This window comes from Typopeltis vanoorti, chromosome 2, assembly GCF_054136105.1.
Source record: "Typopeltis vanoorti isolate ZY-2024b chromosome 2, IOZ_Tvanoo_1.0, whole genome shotgun sequence".
Classification (NCBI taxonomy): Eukaryota; Metazoa; Arthropoda; class Arachnida; order Uropygi; family Thelyphonidae; genus Typopeltis; species Typopeltis vanoorti.
In genome coordinates this window covers 60,970,625-60,995,461 of record NC_143550.1, presented here as the reverse complement: position 1 = coordinate 60,995,461, position 24,837 = coordinate 60,970,625, and the positions used below count along the sequence as shown (strand labels likewise).

The following is a 24,837-nucleotide window of genomic DNA, read 5'->3' as shown; positions in this document are numbered from 1 at the left end:
TTTGCATCAGCAGCAATATTAATTTTAGACCCACCCTATTAATGTTAAGGAAGTTTGATTAACATCAAACTTATTAGATATTAATAAGGCACAAAACTACCCTGCTACGCCTCTATAGCTCAATCAGTATAGACTAAGCCCTTTGGTCAGAAAGACCTGGGTTCGATTCCTGTCTATGAAGTGAGGAACCTTTATCTGGTCTCTTTCGACTAAAGGTGAATTAGCCAGTCTCATACAGAAATAGAGGGTTTTCTCCCAGAAATTCTGGTTTTTGTCCCTCAGAACAGGCAAACCAGCCCTGTGAACACAAACAAGGATCTACAGTCAAAAATACATACTTAGAATTCCCTCATTGGGGGAAAGGATTGCTGAATAACTAGAACACTAGCAAGAAAACAAGTAGGAAGGAGAGCCAAGAAGGCAGAATAAACCACCAAGTCAAGTTCTATGAACTTAGCAAAGGTTTACATACATCTTTAAGTACTCTTCAATAAAGAACTAATTGAAGAATGGTACTATATATCAAGCCTTTATATATTAGTGGGAATGTTATATGCTTAATGAAAAGCAAATGTGTTCCCAGGAGTAAGATGGAATCTGCAGTCAAGTTCTTTTTATTGGAAATGCATTTGGAACTGCCCAGTAAAATACATTTTTATTGCCAGAGCAATTATTCCTCGTGCCTACTTTAGAAAAATGGGAGAAAGATATGTTTAAGGAAACTTGCTTACTGAAAGAAGACACATGCAAGTGAGGCTTTTATTGTATTGAGGAATTTATAAAATAAGACAATGAATGAATGAGTAGAAACAAACAAAAAGAAAGATAAAGAGATTGACGAAATGTTGCATAAGAAGTTTCCATATAGTCAATTCAGTGTTCTCCCCAGAAATTTTTACCAGCCGGGTGGTAATGAAGCATTAGCCAGGTGTACAAAAATTTTGAATGAGTTAAGAAAGACCCTTTTTCATAACAAGTTAAAATAGTAATTTTATTAGAAATTACTTCAAACAAGGATAATATTTTATATAGTAATTATAACAAACAAGACTAGAATTTTTCTTATTTTCTCATTACTTAATGAGAAAATAAGAAAAAATTTCTTATTTTCTTAATTCTTCTCTTCTTAGAAGCCCAGTCGTCAGCAGCTTTTTTCGTAATTAAAATCTGGTGGATCTGGTCCCTCCAGTGAAATCAGCATCAGATTATTTAGTTTTCTGACTGATGCGATTCCTCATACAGGTTTTTATCCTTCTTAATGCAGAGAAACCCCTTTCATATTTAGCTGTGCTCACAGGTATGGCCAGTCCAACAGCAGCTAGTTTTGCTAAATTTGAAAAAGACTGAGCTCAGATGTTGTTGCTAATTTCAGCAGTATTTGTCTTGGATCTAGATTTTTATATGACTGTCCATTAATCATTTTTGATGCAACTGCACATTCTAGTTTAGTACTTTCATAGTTTAAAATTTCAGGACTTCCATTTCTAGAATAATAATCAAAAAGAATCTCAGAAGCCTCACGGTGACTTTCTGCATTGAAGAGTCTTGAAAAGCAAAATGATTGGCATATCTGGAAATCTTGCTTCTAGGTGTTTAATAACTGTACCTATGTATTTATCATATATTGTAGTCTTAAACGTAATAACATTAGAATCTGAATAATCAATGTGAAGGTCTGACCATTCACCTGAAAGATGCTGATGAGATTTTGAAAATGACTGCCAAGAGCGTCTTCCAATTCCATGATGGATAGTTTTCTGGCTTCTAAGAGCTCTATTTCAGTTACATCAACATCTTGCCTTTGCCATGATCTAGACAAGTTCGATAAATGCAGTAACACATCTGAAAGCATCATTAGTGAAGCTACGAAATTGTATATTCTGATATATTTACTTAAACCTTCAGCTGTGATATTATTTCATTCGGTGGCCTCTCTTTCCAATGCAACTATAACACTCACCATGCATTCTCTGAGAGACTGTATTACAGAATCATGAGACAGCCATCTAGTGCCACTAGCCATTTTCAGTTTAATCTGAGGACTGTTCAGTATATTTTAGATTTGGGTTAAACTAGCCATCCTGACTGAGTAATGTTGGAAGAAGAAAAACAATTGCCTTAAGATATCATTAAACATGACTAAATAAGGCACTTCAGCAGCTGCTTGGGCACTAGCAAGAGCCAGTCAGTAGTTTACACAATGACAGTTGACCATGAGTCCATCTGTTTTATCTTTGAGCAGTTTTACAACTCCCTTTTGCTTTCCAATCATGACAGCTGCTCCATCAGATTCTAGGCTCACCAGATTACAAGTTTTTAAGCCTAGACTGTCAAGAGTTTCAATTACTTTGTTAGTTATAGTCTCAGCTTTGCCATCAATGATATTGCAAGTTGATACAAAACTAACCCTGACCTCTTTTCTAAGTTGACAAACATATTTAATGTACACAATCAGCTGTTTTAAAACTAAGATGTCAGTAGTTTCATCACATAAAACACTGAAATAATCTGCAGAATGTATATTTTTCAGTATTTCAGATCTAATTTCTGATGCTAAAATATCAATCAACTCATCCATTATTCTTTCTGAGGTATAATGTGCATTTTTACCAACGTTAAGACGTTCTAAGTAGGAACAGCCCATAGCCTTGCAATGCTCAAGCAATATTTCAAATAATGTAGTATGTGGTAACTCATTTTCCGGTAACCAATACATAGATCTTAAAGCTCCTAGAAAAGGATCTCTCTGCAAGTTATTCAAAATTGAAATTGATTTTTCAATTTGCCCTATTCCAGTTTCTTCCAGTATACGTTTTTTTTTTTTCAATTCTGAACAAGAATCAGTGTGTAACTTGCTTTGTTCATAGTCAACGAAGCTTTCTTTTCGAAGTCTTGTGCATGGCATAGTTACCCAAGTCACTTCCTTGTTTGGGGGTCGTCTCTTTCCTTATTTCATACATGTGGAACACATCATTCCATTATCTTCACCACTAACCAATGGAATTTTTTAAACCACTCACTGTTAATACCCGATAAGCAGTGTTTAGACGCACATTTTAAAACTGGTTTGTGTCTTTGCCACTATGCTTATCAGTTTCATCTTTCTTAAAATAACTTAAGAGTGTGGTTTTCTGACTTGACTTTTTACTCATTATGGGGTCATTTAATAAATACAAAATATCATTGTTTAAATTAATCAGAACAAATCACTGAATTGTGCACTGACAGTAATACCCGAGACACATAACGCATTATGTCATAATTTTACTATTTCATCATCATCAAATTCCTGCCATGTACCCTCAAGGGGTGTACAGGATATGACAGTACTACATGAAAAAATTACATCATTACTTTACTATTTATGAGTATTAATTACTAGGAATGGGAATTGGTATCACTCGAGACTGACATCATAGTCCTCGAGAATTGAGAATTCCCCAAGATCATAACTATATTTGATGTGCAGACCTATTTTCTTTTACAAAATAAAATATTAAATACTTGACTCACGATCTTTGGACAAAAACCATTATTAAGAAAAATTAATGTAGATTTTTAACATTGATTTTTGGCTTCGATTCGAATTCGCTCAATTTTCACAATTTATTTCTTTTAAACATCAAAATTATGTCTCTTTCGTAAAAGATCTTCTTTGCAACTGATACTGTTGTATTCGAGATCCTGATTTTTGTCTTCCATCTAAGGATTGGTGTGCATCAAAGTGAAAATCCGAAGCTCTCGAGATTGGCTTGCAATGCAAGACACTGAGCTGGTCTCACGAGTATCAAGACTCTCCGTATTTCTCATCACTATTAATTAAAAAATGTCAAATTATTTTTCCATTCTTGCTCATTATTTAGTCATGTCAATTCACAACATTAATTAGCCGGGCCGTCAGTAAAACCAGCCGGGGGTTTGCCCATTCAAAAGGTCCTGGGGAGAACATAGCAACTGAAACTACAGAACTTTTAGCTGAGTACTATGTTCAATTTGTTTTGTGTATTATTTAATGCCATTCCTCAGAAATGAATTTACTTAAATCAACTGAGAGAAATTTTTCTTTGAGCCCATATAATCCAATTTCTAGAATGACCATATAGTTATCTTGTATAATTAGAATTTAAGAATAAGATATACAAAATACTAGAATAACAGATTGTAATTCCAAAGAGAATTAATGTCAGATCTTCTTAGAGATAAAGTGAATTACTTGACATGCAGAATTTCTTTCTATATAATTACAATATATCAATGTACCATCATGGATATGAATCAAACATTCTAACTAACATAAAATTATATATAATATTATCTTATTCCACAATTGACTTTAATATAAAGGTTGGATACAGATGAGAAATTACATAACTGGAGCAATCCAGCTTCAAATATAAACAGACTGGCATGACTATGGCTGCATTTGATCATTAAAGGGGTTCCAGCTCTCCCCACCCCCAAATCTTCTAACATGCTGTGTGAGTGATGATACCCTTTAAGGTAAAGTGTTAAGCATATTGTGGAGATTTAGAAAACTCCACAATCTTTAAGGCAACAGCAACAATGCAGTTCCAGAAAATGGAATTTACGACTTCTGATTAGCAGTTGCATAATATTGTTATCTACACTACCAAATCATGCTTGAAGGGAGAATGAGTGGAATCTATGAGGTGCTAATAAGATCATGGTGGGAGAAAATACAACTTGTATTTTCTCCCACTGTATATTTGATTGCTATTTTTCTCTTTACCTCTGAAATGAACTGAACAATAAATTCAAATAAAGTCCCCCAATCCATCTCACCACTGCAAAAAACTTGCAGAATATTTTATTTCCTTTATCCAACTAAGCTGTTACTATTATTAAAAAAAAAAAAAAAAAAAAAATCAGTAAGTTACTAATGCATGATGTACCCTTCACAAAACCATATTGCGCTTCATATTTTTATCTACTCATTCTTGAATTCTCTTTTTGACCTATTTTTCCAGAAATTTTATTGCATTGCCTGAGATACTAACTGGTCTATAACTTGGAAAGATTTTTAATGGGATTATATTGATCAAGTGCATATAATAAACAACTATGTTATACCAAGTAGTTTCACAACTAAGGCTGTTGGCATCTTCAGGGTACATAACTGATGTAAGGCACTAAAAAGTAAAAAACTGTTACAAACTATAATCAATCGATTCCAGTTATATTAAACAAAGAACAGAACACGTACAATACATGCATAGAGCGTGCATGATATCACTTGTTATTTAGGAACGTTCTATAGTTGGCACTATAATTCAGTTCTGGCGAGTTGAAGGATCTGATAAGGGTCTTCCAGATCACGGGCAAGATTAGTCCTTGGTTCCTGTTAAGGTTTTGTATACAGCGGTCAACTGTTGTGGCCTCCTTAAAAATTCGGGAGCAGAAGTCCTCCTCCATGTAAGGAATTGTGCTTCTATCCCACTCTATGGTATGGTTCGTTCTTGAGAAATGAAAAGCTAACCCCGATTTTTCTTCTCTGTTATTATTCATGTCACCTATGTGTTCTTTTTGCCTAATTTCAAGGCTCCTTGAAGTTTGGCTGATGTAATTCAAGCCGCACGAGCAGGGTATGTTATAAACTCCAGCATATTTGGAGAAAGGATGGTTATCTTTTGGAGATCTTAAGAATTGTCTAATCGTTTGTGGGTTTAAAGGCCACTCTTATTTTATGTGGTCTAAGGAGTCTAGCAATCTTATTGGAAACTGTCCCTAAGCATGGAATGACAATGGTAGAAATATAACGTATATCATCTTGTTGTCTTTGTCGGGGTTCAGAGAAAAGTATCTTGTGGATGAGTCTTCGAGGAAATCCATTCATGGTAAGGTTGGTGGATATCAGGGATAGTTCTTCCTGGAGGTCCTGTTGTTCTGTTGTAAGGAGAGAAGCATGGTTCTTCAGCATGTACACAATGCTAAGTTTCTGAGAAATGTGGTGGGAGGAAGTGAAATGTAAACAACGTCCTGCATTGGTAGGTTTGCGGTAAACTGAGAAGTTAATACCACCAATATAGTCCCATTAGAAGTCTTTTTATATGTATTGATTCATTAGATAGCAATGTCCTCCTCCTCAGTTCTCCTGCCATGCTGTGATAGTGATGACTTGCAATCTTCTCACTCTTCAGTTTTGCCTCCGACAAATCCTTTACATCCTCCTTCATAGAATACTTCTTGCCTGTGAAATCATTTGTGCCAAGACAATTAGTTCCTTTGCCTTACCTTTCTTTTGCATCCAGATGATATGACTAATGTAGTGAACTTTTTGCACAAAGGAAACATGATTTTGTCACACTTTCATTAAGTACTCTCCTGATCAATGAGTCTCTGTACATGATTTTCTCCTACTTGTTTTTCTTGTTTGTTCACTCAGTCTTTATTACTTCAGACCACCTGCTGCTTTCTCTTCTCAGCCCTGCTAATCTCTTACAGTTTCTGCAATATATATAATTAATTATAAAAACTAATACTGTCCTATATTTGTAACTATCTATCTGGATCTTACACAAAGGCATACCTTCCCTAGTTGGAGGTAATGCCAATCAGATCTCTGAATGGCAGACAGTTTCACCATTCCACACTGCAAGGCACTCAGATTTTATCACATCTCTCTCTCTCTTCTCACATGCAGTGCTGGTAATACCAGGCAAATCACCAGACAGTACATTATTATTACGGGTATCTCCATGGAGTCAGTAGACTCATTGTGGGAGACCCAAACTAGCAAAACAATATCTGTCATATCTCTTCTTGAATTCATTTACAGATGAAGAGCTCACAACTAAGTCAGGCAATGAATTCCACTCATTCACCACTCTCCAGGCAAAAAAACCTTGTTCTCACACCCTTGTTAACCATACTCTTCTTTAATTTCCAGGAATGACCTCTTGTTCTTCCATCACTATCACACAGCTGAAACATTTCCCCTGTAACAATCCTATAAAAACCTTTTAGTAATTTAAATGTTTCTATCATATCCCCTCTTCTCCACCTATCAACCAACTTCTGCAATCTCTCAATCCACAAGCTCTCAATCAATCAATGTAGAGAGAATTTTTTTACATCACTCACCAACTTAGTCACTCTTCTCTGAACCCTCTCCACATCCTCCTCATCTCCAAGCAATCCAGGTAACCAGACCTGAGCACAGTAATCCAAATGTGGAAGTATCAACACTTTATAAAGGGGAATAATAACCTCTTTCTCTCTGGATGTCAGTGTGTTCCTCAACAACCAAGTAATCCTATGTGCAATCTTGGACACCTTAGCAATGTGTCCCCTGAACTTCATCTCCCTATCTACCAACACCCCTAAGTCCCTAGCCTCATAAATCTCTTGGAGTACTGTTCCATCAATGTAGTACACAGCTGGTAATCTTTTAATTCCAAAATACATAACTTTACACTTTTCCACATTGAACTGACATCCATTACCTTTTGCCCATTCTACCAGCTTATTTAAATCATCCTGCAAACTTTCAACATCAGCTTGATTTTTTATTGCTCTACCCAACTTTGCATCATCGGCAAACAACTGAATTAAGCCATTTCCTATATCATTTATATACAAATTAAACAACGATGGCCCAAGCACAGCATTGTAAGTAATGAATCTGAAAGCTTTTTACTCTGCCAGTTCATGCCTTGAGATAATTTAAATATAGTGATATGCAGGGTCAACGAGAGGCCATGCATGGACAAAAGACAGTTTCCTGTGTGGGCAGTACAATGGTCTTACCTCGACAATGCATGCCTTTATTCTTTCTCTCCTTTTGTGCATAAAGGACAACTTGAAAGTTTTACTGCAGCCCACAAACTTCTAAAAAAAAAAAGTATCAATTCTTACATAATAATTTGATATCCATTTTACCAATGGATGTTTTTAATAGTGATGTATATTATATAAGAGGTGTGACAATTTAATACCTGGAATGCACCTGTAAAAAAACATGTTCGGAACTATACATCAGTGGCTACTGCTGCCTTTGAAGTAGACCCCATGTGTATTTGTACACTGGTTTAGACAGTGTTCCCATTTTTGGAAACTGGCTTGGAACTCTTTTTCCAGAATACTCTCGAGTTCCTTTATCACATTATGCCAGATATCAGCAATGTCAGAAGCAGTGTTCCATTTTGGAAACAGCCAGAAATCACAGGGAGCCAAGTCGGATGACCTAATTCGATAATTGATTTTTTGGCCAGAAACTCTCACTCACAATGAGTGGAATATGGCTTGGTGCATTGTTGTGATGGATGATCCACTTGCCAGCCACAACACAGGTCTTTTTATCCAAACAGAATCTCGTAATCTTTTCAGCACATCTAAATGGCATTGTTGGTTGACTGTTTGTTCCTGTTCAACGAATTCATAGTAGACCATCCCCTTGTGACCAAAGAAACACACAAGTATGGTCTTGAACTGCATATGTGACATGCATGGTTTATTGATATGAATAAGTCTTTAAATTCAGAACAGTACTGGGGGGGGGTACAGGATGAAAAGTTGAGTAACGAAATCATTCGATAAGGTTTGGTTTCATAATTTCTAAAATATTAAAGGTAGCCAAACCAAACTTATATCAATTTATAGCTGAGGAAATAAAGATTCGTCAGTGATCTTCATATAGCTTGCCACTCCCCATGGGTGGCAGCTCCGCCATTTTGTGTACAATCACCACGCCTCGGAAACTTCCACTCAGTATAACTTCGCACTCTGTCATGGTATGACGTTCGTTTTTGTGTGTCGATCAAGAGCTCTCAAGATCCATAATTCTTAAATTTCAATACAGTGTTGGTGAAGAAAATGGGAACTGAAGTTGAAAAATTTTTAAATTTCACAATCTCCATCTATACTCGCCGGAAAGCCAGCCAGAAAAATGCCAAACACATAGGACAGGAAAGAGCAGCTCATCAGCTCTCCAATAATATCCCAATGTCTGGGTCGGAATGAATAAGGAAGTATCAGGAGTGAAAGAAATTGGAAGTGGTACAGCGCAGCTGACGGCGCCAGCACTTCAGCAGTGGTGGGGCACGAACCCATGGATGTAAATAACGTAAGCGACTATGCCACTGCTTCGGAAGATGGATTGAACAAGATGGATTGGATTTTGGAAGATCGGTGACAATGGAAGAGCATTAGAGGTCGCCGAGCCTGCATGTGCCATAACGATTCACAAGGAGACACTTTCGATCGAGTAATCTTTCAGTATGAAAAGTCAACAAAATCAACTGGTGTACTGAGAAGAGTAATTTCTATCGACGGACTGTATTTGACTAATGAGAGAGACGATTATAAATTTTATAATGGTTACAGAAATTCAGCACCCACTGTCAGAGAGATACGCAATGAATACAAGAGAATGAAGAAACACCACTTGCCGATGCTGGCTAAGCGAGTTCACAATTTCTGTGGTCAACAATCGTTGACTGCTGCGATCACAGAGGAAGTCCAATTATTAAACGTAGATGATCACGGCAACGGCAAAAACTCATGGCAGAGTCTTACTTGTCTCAGCGATCAACGCACAGAGTTTGGTGGAGTACGCCAAAGATATCGAAACTGAGTCCATTATGAACAGATCTGACTACTTGGTCATCAGTGAAACCTGGATGGATAATGAATCTGGTTTCGAACTTAATGCATGTAACAATACAGGCATGGAAAGGTGACGCAATCAACCATAAACTTCATCGTCCAAACGCACCGCCGGTGGAGTCGCCACATACAGGAATCTCAATAGCTTCACTGATTGTTAACATATCGTTACTATTGATGTCAGTCATAAACCTAGAGTCGAAGAACCATCAGCGGGAGATACATGCCTGGATGACATGACGATCAACGGTGCATCTAAATTTGTCTTCGGAGATGTGTACATTCATCCGAACGCTTCATCGTCAGTGATAGAAGGTTGTATCTATCGATCCCTGCTGCAATACTCGAAAAGCATAAAGAAAATAATCCCCAGTGTCCAGCCAGATCCATACGCCCATCATCACCACCACCGGTGACTTCGATATGTCACAAAACCGATCACTGCAGGACTTTATGGATGGAATAAGAGTTTAATCTCACTTACGTTAAGACCACAGTGACCATGATAGGTAACACTTGTATTGATTTGATTTTCTCAAGAAACTTGGATGTATCTTGTCTACTGTTTGTATCTTACTTCTCTTACCAAAGACCTATGATAAATAAAATTATAATCGATTATTACACTTGTTTTCATTTATTTACACTTCCCAATTCACATATAGCGTGACGTATTCACATAAAACCCCTCCAACCGTGCTCCAACACAGCCACCCCTAATTTTTTTTTGGGGGGGGGAGATATGGCAAACTGAGGGTTTCCCACTGCATGCTCTGGCGTTTTGCGTCAGGATCATACTGGAAGCACCAGGTTTCGTTACCCATAATTACTCTCAGAAACACTTATTTACAGAAAGACCAGTTGCAACTTGAGGATGCTGCTGCTTCTGTTCATCTGTCAAGATCCCAGCCACAAACTTTGCAGAAATCTTTCGCATACCCAATTCTTCAGTTAAAATTACTCTGACTGTTTCTCTATTCATTTGCAATTCATCAGCCATTAATTGCACACTTAATCTTCTGTCAGACTATACTAAATCTTGCACTGTTCACATTTGCATCTATCACTTTTGTTTTTGGCTGCCCATTCCTGAGGTTGTCATTCACATTTTCTCGCCAGCCTTTGAACCTCTTATGCCACTCAAAGACACTTGAGTTTTACAGAACATCCACACCATAAGCCACTTTCAACAGCTTCAACATTTCGGTAGCAGTTTTGCTGATTTTCACACAAAATTTGATATTAAAAATGCTGCTCCAAATTTCAATCACACATTTTTATGCCAAAGTTTACACAAAGATCTCTCATTTTTACAATAGCCAACTAGCAAATAGCTCTATCGGCTTGAGGTTTACACGCATTAGTTAAAACATGTACAAAGATTACTCACATGACTCCAACCAAATCACCACATGGGCAACACTCTGCAGCCGTTCCAGGAATTAAATTGTCACTGTGTGTGTGTGTGTGTGTGTGTGTGTGTACGTGCACACACACTACCATCTCCTCATCCAAAACCAGACATTCGTCAAGGAATGTTAGTTGGTAACCTCAACAACTGTCCACCTCAGCTATCCAAATTTCACCTTGCAGTTCCTTTTACCAAAAAGGTTGCATTCTTAAGAACTGTGAGAGAATGCAAATGTTGATTCCTTCCTCTGATTGGTTTTGGCCCAAGATTACTGGGGACGTGCTCCCCAAATACTGATGACCACTGATTTTTTTGCCTATCTCTTAAGCTCAATTTCCTGCAGTTAAAATACCAAAATATTAAGGTTATCTTCCTGATGGACTTCAATGCCCACAACTCAAACTGGCTTCCCTTCTCCAGCTCTATTAATGAAGCAGGCAGGAATGATAATGAAGTATTTACAATCATCAATGCCTTAACACAGTTTCTCTACCTACCAGATAACCCCTCATCCTGCCAACAACTTTAACCTCTCAACAAACTTCCCTTCTAGATACACTAAATGTGTCAGTTCTCTTGGTAGCCAAAACAACAGAGCTGACAATCTGATGCCCATTGGCAAGGGTGTCAAATGGGATTATCTCCATATCTTTACTTCTCTTTTCCATGGTCCAACTACTGCTTGCATTCTCCGGATCAGATCAAATAACAAATAAGCTTAAGTGAAATGAAGACCTCCATTCCTCATTCCGCCCAAACTTTCCAATCACTATAATTACTTGACTGTAAAAAAAAAAAAATTGACACTTGTTGGATAACCAACAAGTGTGCCAACAGAGTCCAAGAAAACAATTCAGCATTCTATGAGCATATTAACAGTGAATGAAATTAGCATACTGCAAATGCAAAAAATAAAATAATCCACATCAGACTGAAAGGGCCAAGTGCTGCAAACTCGCCTATTCAAATAGTAGTCAAGCCTTCTGATCCCTCACCAAGGCCATTGGGTGTAATTTGTCTGTCCATGTTTTCACTACTCTTAAATCCAGATGGCACATCACCCAAAAGACAAAGTAAAATGACAACCAAAGCAAGTCCCCCCACACACATACACACTTTACTAAGCTGCTTATCTGTCCCACTACTCTTCAGTGAGAAAGAAATCGGGAATTCTGAATCATTTGGACACACACACACGGCATCTTAATGCTATCAACCCCATTGTGCTAAAAACTTGTGTTCCAAAGCCGAGTCATTTGGCCACAATCTTTTCTACTCAACTGGTATCCATCCTACTCAATAAAAACAAGATTACATGCAAGCCCATTCCAATAAAGGGTGATAAGTCTACCAACAAAATATTGTTCAATTCCTCTTATTCAGCTCTCTTTAAAATCTATAGAGAAGATTATAGCCTCAGCATGAGGAGTGCTTGGCTGATGGTACAATAGAAAGAGTGGCTTTAGCAATAAAGAGAGGGCATGAAACAGACAAGATGATAGTTATGGTGGGTACGAATGACCTGAGAGGTAGTATAAATCGGGTAGGAAAAGATTTAAGAACATTATTAGATATTGTGAAGAGGAAAAGTGTCAATGGGAGAATAGTGTGTGTGCTGCCTCGTTTTGACAATTACGAGTTAAGTAGACGAGCAATGATAATGAATGATATGATTGCAAGAATGTGCAGAAAAAGAGGTCTGGAGTTTGTTGATGTTTGGAGTGTGTTTGAAGGAAAAAGGCAGTTGTATGCTAGAGATGGACTGCATCTTAACATGGAAGGACATAAGAGATTGAAGAAGTTATTGTTTTCTGAACAGGTTGAAGTTATTGGGCAGGGAAACTAATATTGAAAAGGTTGAGTGTAAGAGAGAGAAACTTTAGCACTGATTGTGTATTTATTGATCCTTACAGGCAGAATAAATTGCAGAAGAGAGGGGGAAAAAATCGGCATAGGACTACGGTAGTTAGTGACTTATATATCAGTTCTAAAGCCGGTACAAGATCTAGAGGGAATCTGCAATTTTTGTATACCAATGCTAGAAGCATTAGAAATAAGAGAGAAGAATTTTTGGCATTAGTCAGTGAAATCTCACCAAAAGTTGTAGGCATTAGTGAAACTTGGCTGTCAGCAGAAGATGTGGTCACTGGAATTGAATGTGATGGGTACAGTATTTTCAGGGAGGATAGAGAAGATAGAACAGGAGGAGGAGTACTGTTGATGATAGCTGATGTGTTGCAGCCAAAGAAAGTAGTATATCATGATGATAGACATGTGAATGAGAGTTCATTTGAGGCAGTCTGGTGCGAAATAGTGACCAACGCAACCAAATATACAGTTGGATGCTGCTATAGGCCAGGGAGTACAGGGGGAGATATTGAATTCATGCATCAGCAACTTAGTGCAATGAGTGAAGGCTTAGTGATTATTATGGGGGATTTTAATTATGGTGATATCAATTGGAAGGAGGAAATATCACGTAGCAAAAAGGAAATGGAGTTCATACATCTGCTACGAGATAATTACTTGAAACAGCACGTAACTGAAGGGACACGTGGTGTGAGAGTGTTGGACCTGGTTATTGGTTCAGAGGTTATGTGCATAAGTAAGGTGACCTCGTTACCTCCAGTTGGTGAAAGCGATCATGTGGTATTGACTTGGGAGGTTGCAAAATCTGTGGATTTTTCTATTAAGAAGGGGTATGTACGAAACTACAGGTTAGGCAATTATAACAAGCTTCGGAGTGAGCTTGCAGCCATCCCATGGCAGAACATATTGCAAGGGAAAGATGTTAGCAGTGCTTGGGATAAAATCAGTGGGTATCTGAGGGAAGCAATATCAGATTGTGTCCCCATGGTCAGGAGGTCAAACAAGGCAGGCATTAGATGGATGAGCAGTAGTATCAAGCTTGAACTACAAAAAAAGAAAATGTTATGGAGATTTTACAAGGAGAAGGGCGATCAGGACACCCATGAGCAGTACAAGGCTCAAGCTAGGAAGGTTACCAGCATAGTAAGAAAAGCTAAATCAGATTATGAGAAGACCTTAGCCAAAGAGATCAAGGGTAATTCCAAAGAGTTCTTCCGCTATGTGGCAAGTAAGAGGAAGAATGACTTCGGAAGGATAACCTTAGTGGGTGCTGATGGTATTGAGGTGACAAAATCAGATGTAATAGTCGAGTTACTGAGTGATCACTTCTCAAAAGTCTATCACCCAAGTGAGGATATCTCTATACCTATAGCAATACCTAATGTGAGAATTGAAGCTAAAGAATCAGAGGTATTAAATATATTGCGAAACTTAAATGCAAACACTGCGGTAGGCTTAGATGGAATATCAGCTCGGGTGTTGCGTGAATGTGCAAATGAATTGTCAACCCCTCTTACCTGGATATTTAATTTAAGTTTGAACTCTGGTATGGTCCCTAGGGAGTGGAAGTTAGGCAAAGTGGTTCCTTTGCATAAGGGTGGCTCTAAAACTGCAGTATTGAATTACAGACCAATCACCATCTCAGGAGTAGTGGTAAAAGTATTGGAAAAGTTGGTTAAAGACAAAATTCAAGAATGGGTGGATCAGGATATGATACTCTATAGAGGCCAACATGGTTTTGTTAAAGGTAGATCCTGCCTTAGCAATCTATTAACTATCCATAATAGAATAACATCAGAGTTGGACAAAGGAACTGGCTACACAGTGGTACTTCTGGATTTTGCTAAGGCTTTTGACAGGATACCCCATAGAACACTGTTACGCAAATTGGAGCAGATGGGAATGGATATTAAATTGGTGATATGGATAGGAGAATGGCTCAGGGAGAGATACCATAAGGTGGTGTATGGAGGAGCCGAGTCCAGAATGAGGCAGGTGACCAGTGGTGTGCCTCAGAGCTCTGTGCTTGGGCCAATGTTGTTTAATTTGTATATGAATGATATAGGAAATGGCTTAAAGGGAGATATTCAGTTGTTTGCTGATGATGCAAAGTTGTGTAGTGCAATAAAAAATCAAGCTGATGTTGAAAGTTTGCAGGAGGATTTAAATAAGCTGGTAAAATGGGCAAAAGAAAATGGATGTCAGTTCAATGTGGAAAAGTGTAAAGTCTTGCATTTTGGGATTAAAAGATTACCAGCTGTGTACTACATAGATGGAAAGGTACTCCAAGAGATTGATGAGGCTAGGGACTTAGGGGTATTGGTAGATAAGGAGATGAAGTTCAGAGGACACATTGCTAAGGTGTCCAAGATTGCACATAGGATTACTTGGTTGTTGAGGAACACACTGACATCCAGAGATAAAGAGGTTATTATTCCCCTTTATAAAGCATTGATACTTCCACATTTGGATTACTGTGCTCAGGTCTGGTCACCTGGATTCCTTGGAGATGAGGAGGCTGTGGAGAGGGTTCAGAGAAGAGTGACCAAGTTGGTGAGTGATATAAAAAATGCTCCCTACATTGATAGATTGAGAGCTTGTGGATTGCAGAGATTGGCTGATAGGCGAAGAAGAGGGGATATGATAGAAACATTCAAATTACTAAAAGGTTTTTATAGGATTGATGCAGGGGAAATGTTTCAGCTGTGTGATAGTGATGGAAGAACAAGAGGTCATCTCTGGAAATTAAAGAAGAGTGTGGTTAACAAAGGTGTCAGAACAAGGTTTTTTGCCTGGAGGGTGGTGAATGAGTGGAATTCATTGCCTGACTTTGTTGTGAGCTCTTCATCTGTAAATGAATTCAAGAAGAGATATGACAGATATTGTTTTGCTAGTTTGGGTCTCCCGCGATGAGTCTACTGACTCCATGGAGATACCCGTAATAATAATAATAACTTCACCACCTGGAGACAAACCAGCTAATTAGTGACCAATAATAATATGAATTTTTAGCACTATCCCATAGTGAATCTAGTCTATACCATCCACCTTTGGATTCGAGTCATAGAAAAGTATAGAGAAACTCATCTACTTGATAGACATTTCTAAGATGGTTGATCAGGTCTGGCACAGAGGCCTGCCTGCTCTCAATTAAATTACTGTAGTAATTTAATTGAGAAATTACTACAGTAATTTCTCAATTAAATTCTAACAACTAGAAAAGAGCAATTTTCTGATAAAAAAAAAAAACTGAAAGGTTACCTAACTAATTAGATGGTGCTATACCAGAACTCAGATGACACTAACCCATTCAATGGTGGATTTTACAACAACACATTCACGTCTCTGATACTTATATTAAAAACTCAAAACATTTTATAGATAAAATAAAAAACATCCCTATCTTTGAAGAGGATATACTAGCAAGCCTGGACATTACATCTCTGTTTACTAACATTCCAGTGGTTGAAGTCATCAACATCTTAGACAACTTGTTCCCAAGAAACATCACTACTTTGTTCAATCACTGTTTAACTTCTGTTTTATTTGGCAAAAAACAATCTACAAACAACTCACTGGATTAGCTATGGGTATCCCCCTCCTTGTGCTGACTTATTCATGGAAGATCTAGAGAAAAAAATCTTATCCCAGATCATTCCAAAACCGAAAATTTGGTACAGATATGTAGATGACATCTTTATCATTTGGGATCATATGAAAGAAGAACTAATGAATTACCTCAACCAAATCAATAGTTTCCACAATACCATCAAATTCACATTAGAAATGGAAAAAGATAAAAAACTGCCATTCCTTGACATTTTAATAAAGAAACAAACCAATAATAGTATCAACCTATCTGTATACAGAAAACCTACAAATACTGGACGTTACCTCCATTTCAACTCAGCTCATCACATAGCTCAGAAACTTAGCATTATCCGTAGTCTCAAGAAAAGAGCTATACAGTATACGACAGACAAGGATGACCTACTAACGGAATTAACCACAATATCCAGAGAACTTTCTTTAAATGGTTACCCAAAAAGTCTATAACAAGATTCTCTTTACTGATATACCACATCAACAACGTGATGACGTCCAATACATCAGTACAATTACGATTCCTTTTGTCAGCAACATTTCCAAAAAATTAGCTAACCTTTTAAAACCACATAAGATCAGAGTGGCATTCAAACCAATCAACACTATTCGGAAATCTTTAAGATAACTGAAAGATCCTCACCCATTCTACAAGTACTCTGGAGTATATAACATACCTTGCTCATGTGGTATTAGTTACGTAGGTCAGACCTCTAGAAGCTTTGAAACGAGAAAGAAAGAACACATAGGATATGTCAGAAATAACAGACAAGACATTTCAGGCCTTTCATGCCACTTTGCCTCTACTAACCATCACACTGAGTGGGATAAGAGCCTTATGCCATACATAGAAGATAACTACCATTCAAGAACCTTTAAAGAAGCAGCTACAGTCGCCCATAAAACTGAAAACCTAAACAAGAATCAAGGTCTAATTTTACCAGAAATTTGGAAAACTTTTATCAGATCATTAAACATCAAAGAAATTAACTTTCATAACAATTACGTCATGAGCCATAACGAATAAATCGTTAACGAGACACGCACATTGTCACGCACAATACCCATTTTTTGGTATGAATTAGAACCATCAGTTATAACTAGTCTGTAACCTTCATTTTAGCTTACTAGTTTGTATTCCCTGAGGATGCCAATAGAAAAATTGGCAAAACATGTAGGAGGATAAAATAAAGCTACTTGACAAAGATTATATAAAAAAAGTGTAATAGTCTTATGATCAAATCTCCTTTCTTGGTTGGACTTGCATCTGTCCTTTCTTGGCACAAACCCACGTCAGCCACAGCTTCTGCAGTTGGCAGAAATCTGCAATTTTCTACTTGAGATACTTCTAACCCATATGCTGCAAAAACTAGATAAATCCCAAATATATCTAACCAGAGAACATTTGAGATGGTGCACCAAAGTGAGCAATATTTCAAAGCCTCTAAGGTTGCTTGCTGTTCAGAAGAGGACAATCTAGCTAATTGATGATCTTGCTCAGAGATTCACTGCAATCCCTTTCTAAGAGATGTTAAAGTTTCTGGGTCATGCTTTTTCTATAGGTACTTCCATGCACAATGCTCTCTGCTGAACTGGCCACCATCTTTCCTCAAATTTCTTCAAGCCACAAGAACAGTTGCTGGTCAAAATCTGTTTATGGTCCAGTTCCAAACTTAGAGAACCAACTTTTTCTATGCTTTCAACCATTACCTCTGTTCTTTGGAATGGCCTCCTTCACTGGCTATCCCATAAACTATATGTTTCAACTATTCTAAAAAACCTGTCAGATTCCTAAAACCTCTTATCCAGACACAGCAATAATGTACTTTAAGTCTTAAAACTTTCATATGTGGGTCAAACAAAAAAGACTGAAGAGCTCTCTGCAATCTACTGTTCACCTTTAGCTGAAATTCTACATTGAACAATCTCCCCGGTAAGTACTCTGATCATCAAACATGAATTCATTTGCAACTACATCTGAGGCTATTATAAAATTTGACAGAAAACCTCATGTTGCATCTATTACATTATCCAAGGTATTAATCATTCAAGAATTTACTTTGCTTTCCAATTTATATTCCTATAACTAAAATTGTAATACCACTGATATTTCATCCATATTGATATGGTTAATTACTCAGTCCATCTAACCATTTCTTCACTATTCATCTTATGCGCTCTGTAATCTCTCCATACACGTCAAGTCACAACAACCATAAAATCCAACTGGAAATTATTATTATTATTATTATTCAGGCCTCCATGGAGTCAAAAGACTCATCGTGGGAGGTCCTTCCTAAGAACATAAAGTCTGTCAAGACTCATCGAGGGGAGATCCTCCCCTAAGAAACAAAGTCTATCATACCACTCCTTAAACTCATTGACCGTTCTCGCTCTCACCACTCGATCAGGCAATGCATTCCACGGTTCAATCCCCCCCTCCATGCAAAGAAACCACTCCTCACTCTCAGTCAAGCAAAGCCAATTCACAAATTGCAGAGGATCTTGCTCTTCCACCATCCCCCTCTCCCCATTACTTTGATATTTTGGAAGTATTCATAGTACATAAAAGCTGTTTTACATGACAAATGCTAAACAACTAGATCAGATTGCAATGGGTTCCTGCTCTTCTCGTGCTAACCATTTTCTATATAGGAATGGTATTACACTATGCAAATGATTTGAACCATGGTTCAGGTTTTATGAGTAAACATTTTATCAGCTAACACCTACATTAGACATTACTCGTAACACAAATTTTAAATGTGCGTTTTTTTTGGTTTATAGGAAACTGCACACACACACAGTTAAGCAATACAGCATCTTGAAAATACTAAAGTGCAAGAGTTAAGGCTAATTGTTCTAATGATACATCAAAAACTTTCCTTGCCACACCATTTAGCTAGTGGCTACAACCCCTAAAAACAATATTCAAGCTTTTCTACTACCACATGGGATCACAAACTATTCCCATTCCATGTATTTAAGATGCATCTAATAATGTAACCAAAATGTTTAACAAATAATCTACACCATCTGTAATTTTACATTCAACTAACTGTCCTTAGAAGAATGGATAAAGAAACTACTCTAGGATGCATAGTGAATGAAGTCCCTGTGCCTATAATTTAGAAACTTTGGCACACCAGAAGATACATTAATCCACTTTAAACAAATAGCATTCATTTTTATAGCAAACATGACAAGCAGACTACTTTAGATACCCATCACATAGGATTAAATGGAATAAGGCTATACTGTTACACAGCAGTTGCTATAAGTCCAAGAGACAATTTTTAGGGTTAGCATCAATATAAAGCATCTCCTATAATTTTAAAATAATGGCTGCATTAATTTACTAAAAGTTTGCAGAGTAATTTTAATACTTCTCCCTCCAGAGAGGGAAAAATGGTGCTAGATATAGCACCCCCATTCCATGGCAACTACTAGCCAAATATTTAGGGGAAAAAACTAGATTAAGTGAGTCTTCAGACTCCTTGGAGGTGTCAGAATAATAATAATAATAATAATAATAATAATAAAGTGCTTCACAACCCATTTTGATCACGTTTGCTCAAAAGCAAACAGGACAATAAGGACAAATATACTCATTACTCAACCAACATGGCAGGATAAGCATGTAACTTAAACTACTCATACAAGATGCTGCTCAGGTCAGTCCAGATGCATGGTTCACCTGCATGAAGCAACATGGCCGATTCAAATGTCATCAAGCTACAGATAATCCAGAACAAATGCTTACAAAGTGCACCATACCTTGTAAGAAAAGTACACGTTGGGGATACCAGCTTTTCGCCAAAAGGCTGGTATTCCCCAACATTAAACCTCCCTATGAGAAAGGGATACAAAATTCTTTGCAAATTCCACCACCACGCAGCACAACCAATTAATTTGTCAAACAGTAGATTAGCAACATGACCCTATAAAGAAGATAGATGTCCCAAATTACTGAACAATTAATGTTCTAATCACTAGTAGAAACCCCACAGTGGGGCAGATAAATGCTTAATAATATTTAAAGCCTACTGTGGTCTGCCAGCTAGGACAATGATAACTGTTACTGCACAATGGACAGATTGGACCTATGGCTCATCCCTTTGTCAAGTTGCAAAAGCAATTGTTGATTTTTTATTATTCTTAAAGGAATAATCTACCAGGTGGTAGATCGTAATGGACTTAAGTTATTGAGCATTTGACTTCCCCATTGTTGTGTTTCTAATAGTCATTTAAAACTTACCTGTTCAGCATAGCTGTGAGACATTTGTCTTATAGGGTTTGCTGAAGTCTACTGCTTGACAGATTAAGGCGGCATTTGTAAAGAATTCTGCAGCCCTTCTGGAAGGTCATCTCAGGAATAACCTTCCTACGCAAAACCTGGAGTTAGATAACCTTACAGCTTCTTTGAAGCTGTACATTTCTTACAAACAGTGCAATGAATACTATTTTTAAGCATTTGTCTGGATTATCTCTAGTTTGATAACATCTGAATCTGCTGTCTTGTACAGATGTAGTTAAATTCTGTGCTTTTAACTAGCAATGTCATTTGGTTAATGGGTATAATTAAGCAAACATGGATTGTGAATCTTACCTAGTTATTTTATTATAATTATTATTATTACTACTACTACAGGTAACTCCAAGGAATCAGACTCATCAAGGGAGGCCCTAAACACAATATCAAAAACTATCCAACATTTGCACAATATCTATCACAATTTGCTTGGAACTCATTCCCAGTAATGGCACCCACAACAGATTCTAGCAACCAATTCCACTTATTCACTACTCTCCAAGCAAAAAAACTTAGCTCTAACACACTTGTTAACTACACTCTTACTCCGTTTTCATAGATGACCCCCTAGTTCTCCTTCCAACAACACCTGTTCTGAAAAATTTACTCTGAATTAATTTGTAAAAAAATTTTCAGAAATTTGTATGTCTCAATCATATCACCTCTTTTCTGCTGATCCACCAGTTCTTGTAACCCACAAATCTTCAATCTGTTCTTGTAAAATTCATTCTATAGACATGCTACTATCTTGGTCATCTGTCTCTAGATCCTCTCCACATCCTCATCACCAAGAAACCATGCTGACCAGATCTGCACACAGTAGTCAAGATGGGGTCTTATCAAGACTCGATAAAGAGGAACAATAACCTGCTGGTCTCTGCTTGTCAAAGTATTCTTCAATAACCAAGTGATCTGATTAGCTACTTTAGTCACTTTTGCTATGTGCCCCCTAACCACCAACACTCCCAAGTCTCTTGCTTCAATTTCCTGGAGTACAGTTCCACCAATGTGGTATACAGCTTGTAATCTTTTCGCCCCAAAATGCATAACCTTACACTTTACCACATTAAACTGACGTCCATTCTTCGTTTCCCAGTCTATTCAAATCATCCTGCAAAATTTTGACATCATCTGTATTAACTATTGCTCTACCCAACTTTGCATCATCGGCAAATAACTGAACAGTTCCTCTCAGATCCTTTCCTATATTGTTAATAAACAAATTAAGCAGTAGCAATCCAAAAACCCTGAAGAACACCACAGGCTTTCTTTTGGATTACTCCTAAATAATCTACTCTGATATCTCTCCATCAACCACTCTCCTATCCATCTCACCAATATTATATCCATTCTCCCCCTTGTGCTGCAGATCGCTGATTAGAATTCCATGTGGTATTCCTGTCAAAGGCCTTTGCAAAGTCCAGAAGTATCATTACCTTTATCCAACTCAGCTGTCACTATATTATAAAATGTCAGCAACTGAGGCATAACCTACCCTTCACAAAACGATGCTGCTGCTCGCCCCATACAGTACCCAATTTCCATCTATCCATTCCTGTATTTTGCTCTTGACCAAACTTCTCCAATACTTCGACAACTCCTGATATGCTGATCGGTCAGTAATTTGCTGCATCAGTCTCAGAGCCTCCTTTATTCAATGGAACTATATTCCCCTCTTTCCACTCTCTCTGGACTAACCCAGAGCTGAGATTGAGATTAAACAATGTGGTTCAAGGGCACAGAAAATTCTCTCGCCACTTCACATAAAACTCGAGCTGGTATACCATCCAATCCCACAGCTGAATTCATATTAAGGTTCTGTAACATGCTATGCACCACCATTTCATTTACCGCAATTCCCCTATAAGCCTTTGGCCCTCGCATCACTGCAATATCACCATCTAGATCAGTGGTCACCAAAGTGGTCGATTGGGGGTCGAGAGAAAAATATAAGACATAATTGTATGAGTAATATTTAATTCGGTTAACTTGGATTACCTCCATCCTGAATGACAACGCAATTAAGAGTGAATCGTAGGAACAGTGACATGAATAAGACCTGTAAGATGGAGCAAGATCAAGAAAATGGTTACAGAGGCCAATGAAGTAGGCCAAAAATGACGTATTTACCAATAAACGGATGTCCGTGGTTCCCGCCCAGCTGGCAACACGTGCGGTTGCTTATTTACTTATACTTACACATATTCAATCCAGTCTCATTTTTGCCATCGACATAAAAGTGAGCGTTAATGTTCTAAAATTCATCAACATACATATTATAATTCAATAGTTATTCATTCACGAACTAAACTTCTCTATGTTAAAGAATTGAGAAGGGCTGGTAGTAATACCAGTGATGTTAATACCAGTAGTTTATTAATATCAGTATATTAATATCACTAGTAATACCTGTGATATTACTAGTGATAGTAATATAATAATATATACTATATTATACATACAATAAACACTATAACTATAAAATAAACAATCTAAAAACTAACATAAGCATATTTTTCGCTTGTCCTATTATAATTACGTAATAGTAAAATAGAAGGGGTCAATAAAACATCAAGAAACTCTTGAAGGGTTCGACGGTCAAAGAAGTTTGGCAACCCCCTGATCTAGATGATATACTCTAAGTCAGGCACCTTCAACCTTTCAGACAGTGCAGGCTGCATTAAACATTTCAATGAAACCAGCAGGCCACAAAGCTATACTACAGTATTTAGAATTGCAAGATGCTTTCCAGATTCATAAGGAACGCTGCGCATTTGATACTTTACATAAAATCCTATAAAAATAAACTCAGCTTTAAGAGCGTAGGTAGGATTCGGGTTCATGATAAGTAAATACAATCAATACTTCAAAAAAAAAAAAAAAATAATAATAATAATTTAATGAAGAAAACATTCATTTTTACAATGTCAATGGGAAACTTCGCAATGTTTTTCCTAGACCAGTTTGTTGATGTTGGAAGTAGCTATGTGCAGAGTATTTTCAAGATGTTGGTCTGTAATCTGAGTTCTTGTCTTGGACTTCACATGCTTCATTCTGGAGAAGAACTGCTCAGATAAATATGTGCTTCCTAACAAAGTACACATCTTCAAAGCATGCAGCAAAAATTAGGGAATGCATCCTCAGAAATGTAGCCTTTGTAAAATGTAAGCAAGGGCACATTGAATAATTTTTCTCTCAAAAGAGTTGTTTTGGAGTTCAAGCAGCTCCATTTGTACTGAGACTGGCATTTTGGCAGCATTGACACTGAATGGCATTGGAAATAAATCCAAAGAAGACTGTTGGTTACGAAAATCACTAAATCTCTCTTCGAACTTGCTTCGCAACACAGCTAATTTTGTAGTGTATTCATCAAGAGACGAACAGTTGGACTCAGAAAGAAGCTGAAAATGAGTTAAATCTTGTTTTGCGAGTTGTGCCTCCCAAAGTTTGATCTTGGCCACAAAAGCTTTGATGTGATCAAACAGAGTGTGCACCAGTTGATCTTTGGATTCTAGTTGCATATTTAGGTCATTCATATGCAATGAGATGTTGGTCACAAAGGCAAAGTCTGTCATCCACTTCTGATTGTTAAATTCCAAAATCGGATTCCCCTTGGTTTGCATGAACTGATGTATTTCGCTCCTTAAGTCAAAGACTCTTAAGAACAATCCCTCTGCTCAATCAATGCACATCACTAAAATAAACCACATTGCCATGATCCGCTTTGCACTCTTTGGTCAAAAACTCTTGGAAATGATGATGATTCAATCCTCTTGCCCTATTAATGTTGACGACAGTCACAATAACTTTCATGACATTCTCAAATCCAATAGTTTTTGTGCACAAATTCTTCTGGTGGAATTAAACAGTGGTAATGAACGAAATCTTTTCCATCTAGTTCCAGTTCTTTCCATAGCAGCGCAACAAACCCTTCGTTCTTTCTCACCCTAGCAGGGATACCATCAGTTACTACACCCTCAATGTTGGTTTAGCTGAGGTCGAAATGCTGGAATGTTTT

The 24,837-nt window shown here is 37.4% G+C and overlaps 1 protein-coding gene across 1 annotated transcript in view; it reads right to left on the bottom strand.

The window, feature by feature from the left end:
- The window catches only part of LOC150109076 (protein bicaudal C homolog 1-like), a 172,091-nt gene extending 151,302 nt beyond the window's left edge, over positions 1 to 20,789 (bottom strand). Inside the window, exon 1 of the mRNA XM_090401556.1 lies at positions 20,766 to 20,789. Coding sequence (XP_090257682.1) covers positions 20,766 to 20,789 — 24 coding nt within the window. The remainder of the gene's footprint in view (positions 1 to 20,765) is intronic.
- Between the last annotated feature and the right edge of the window lie 4,048 nt (positions 20,790 to 24,837).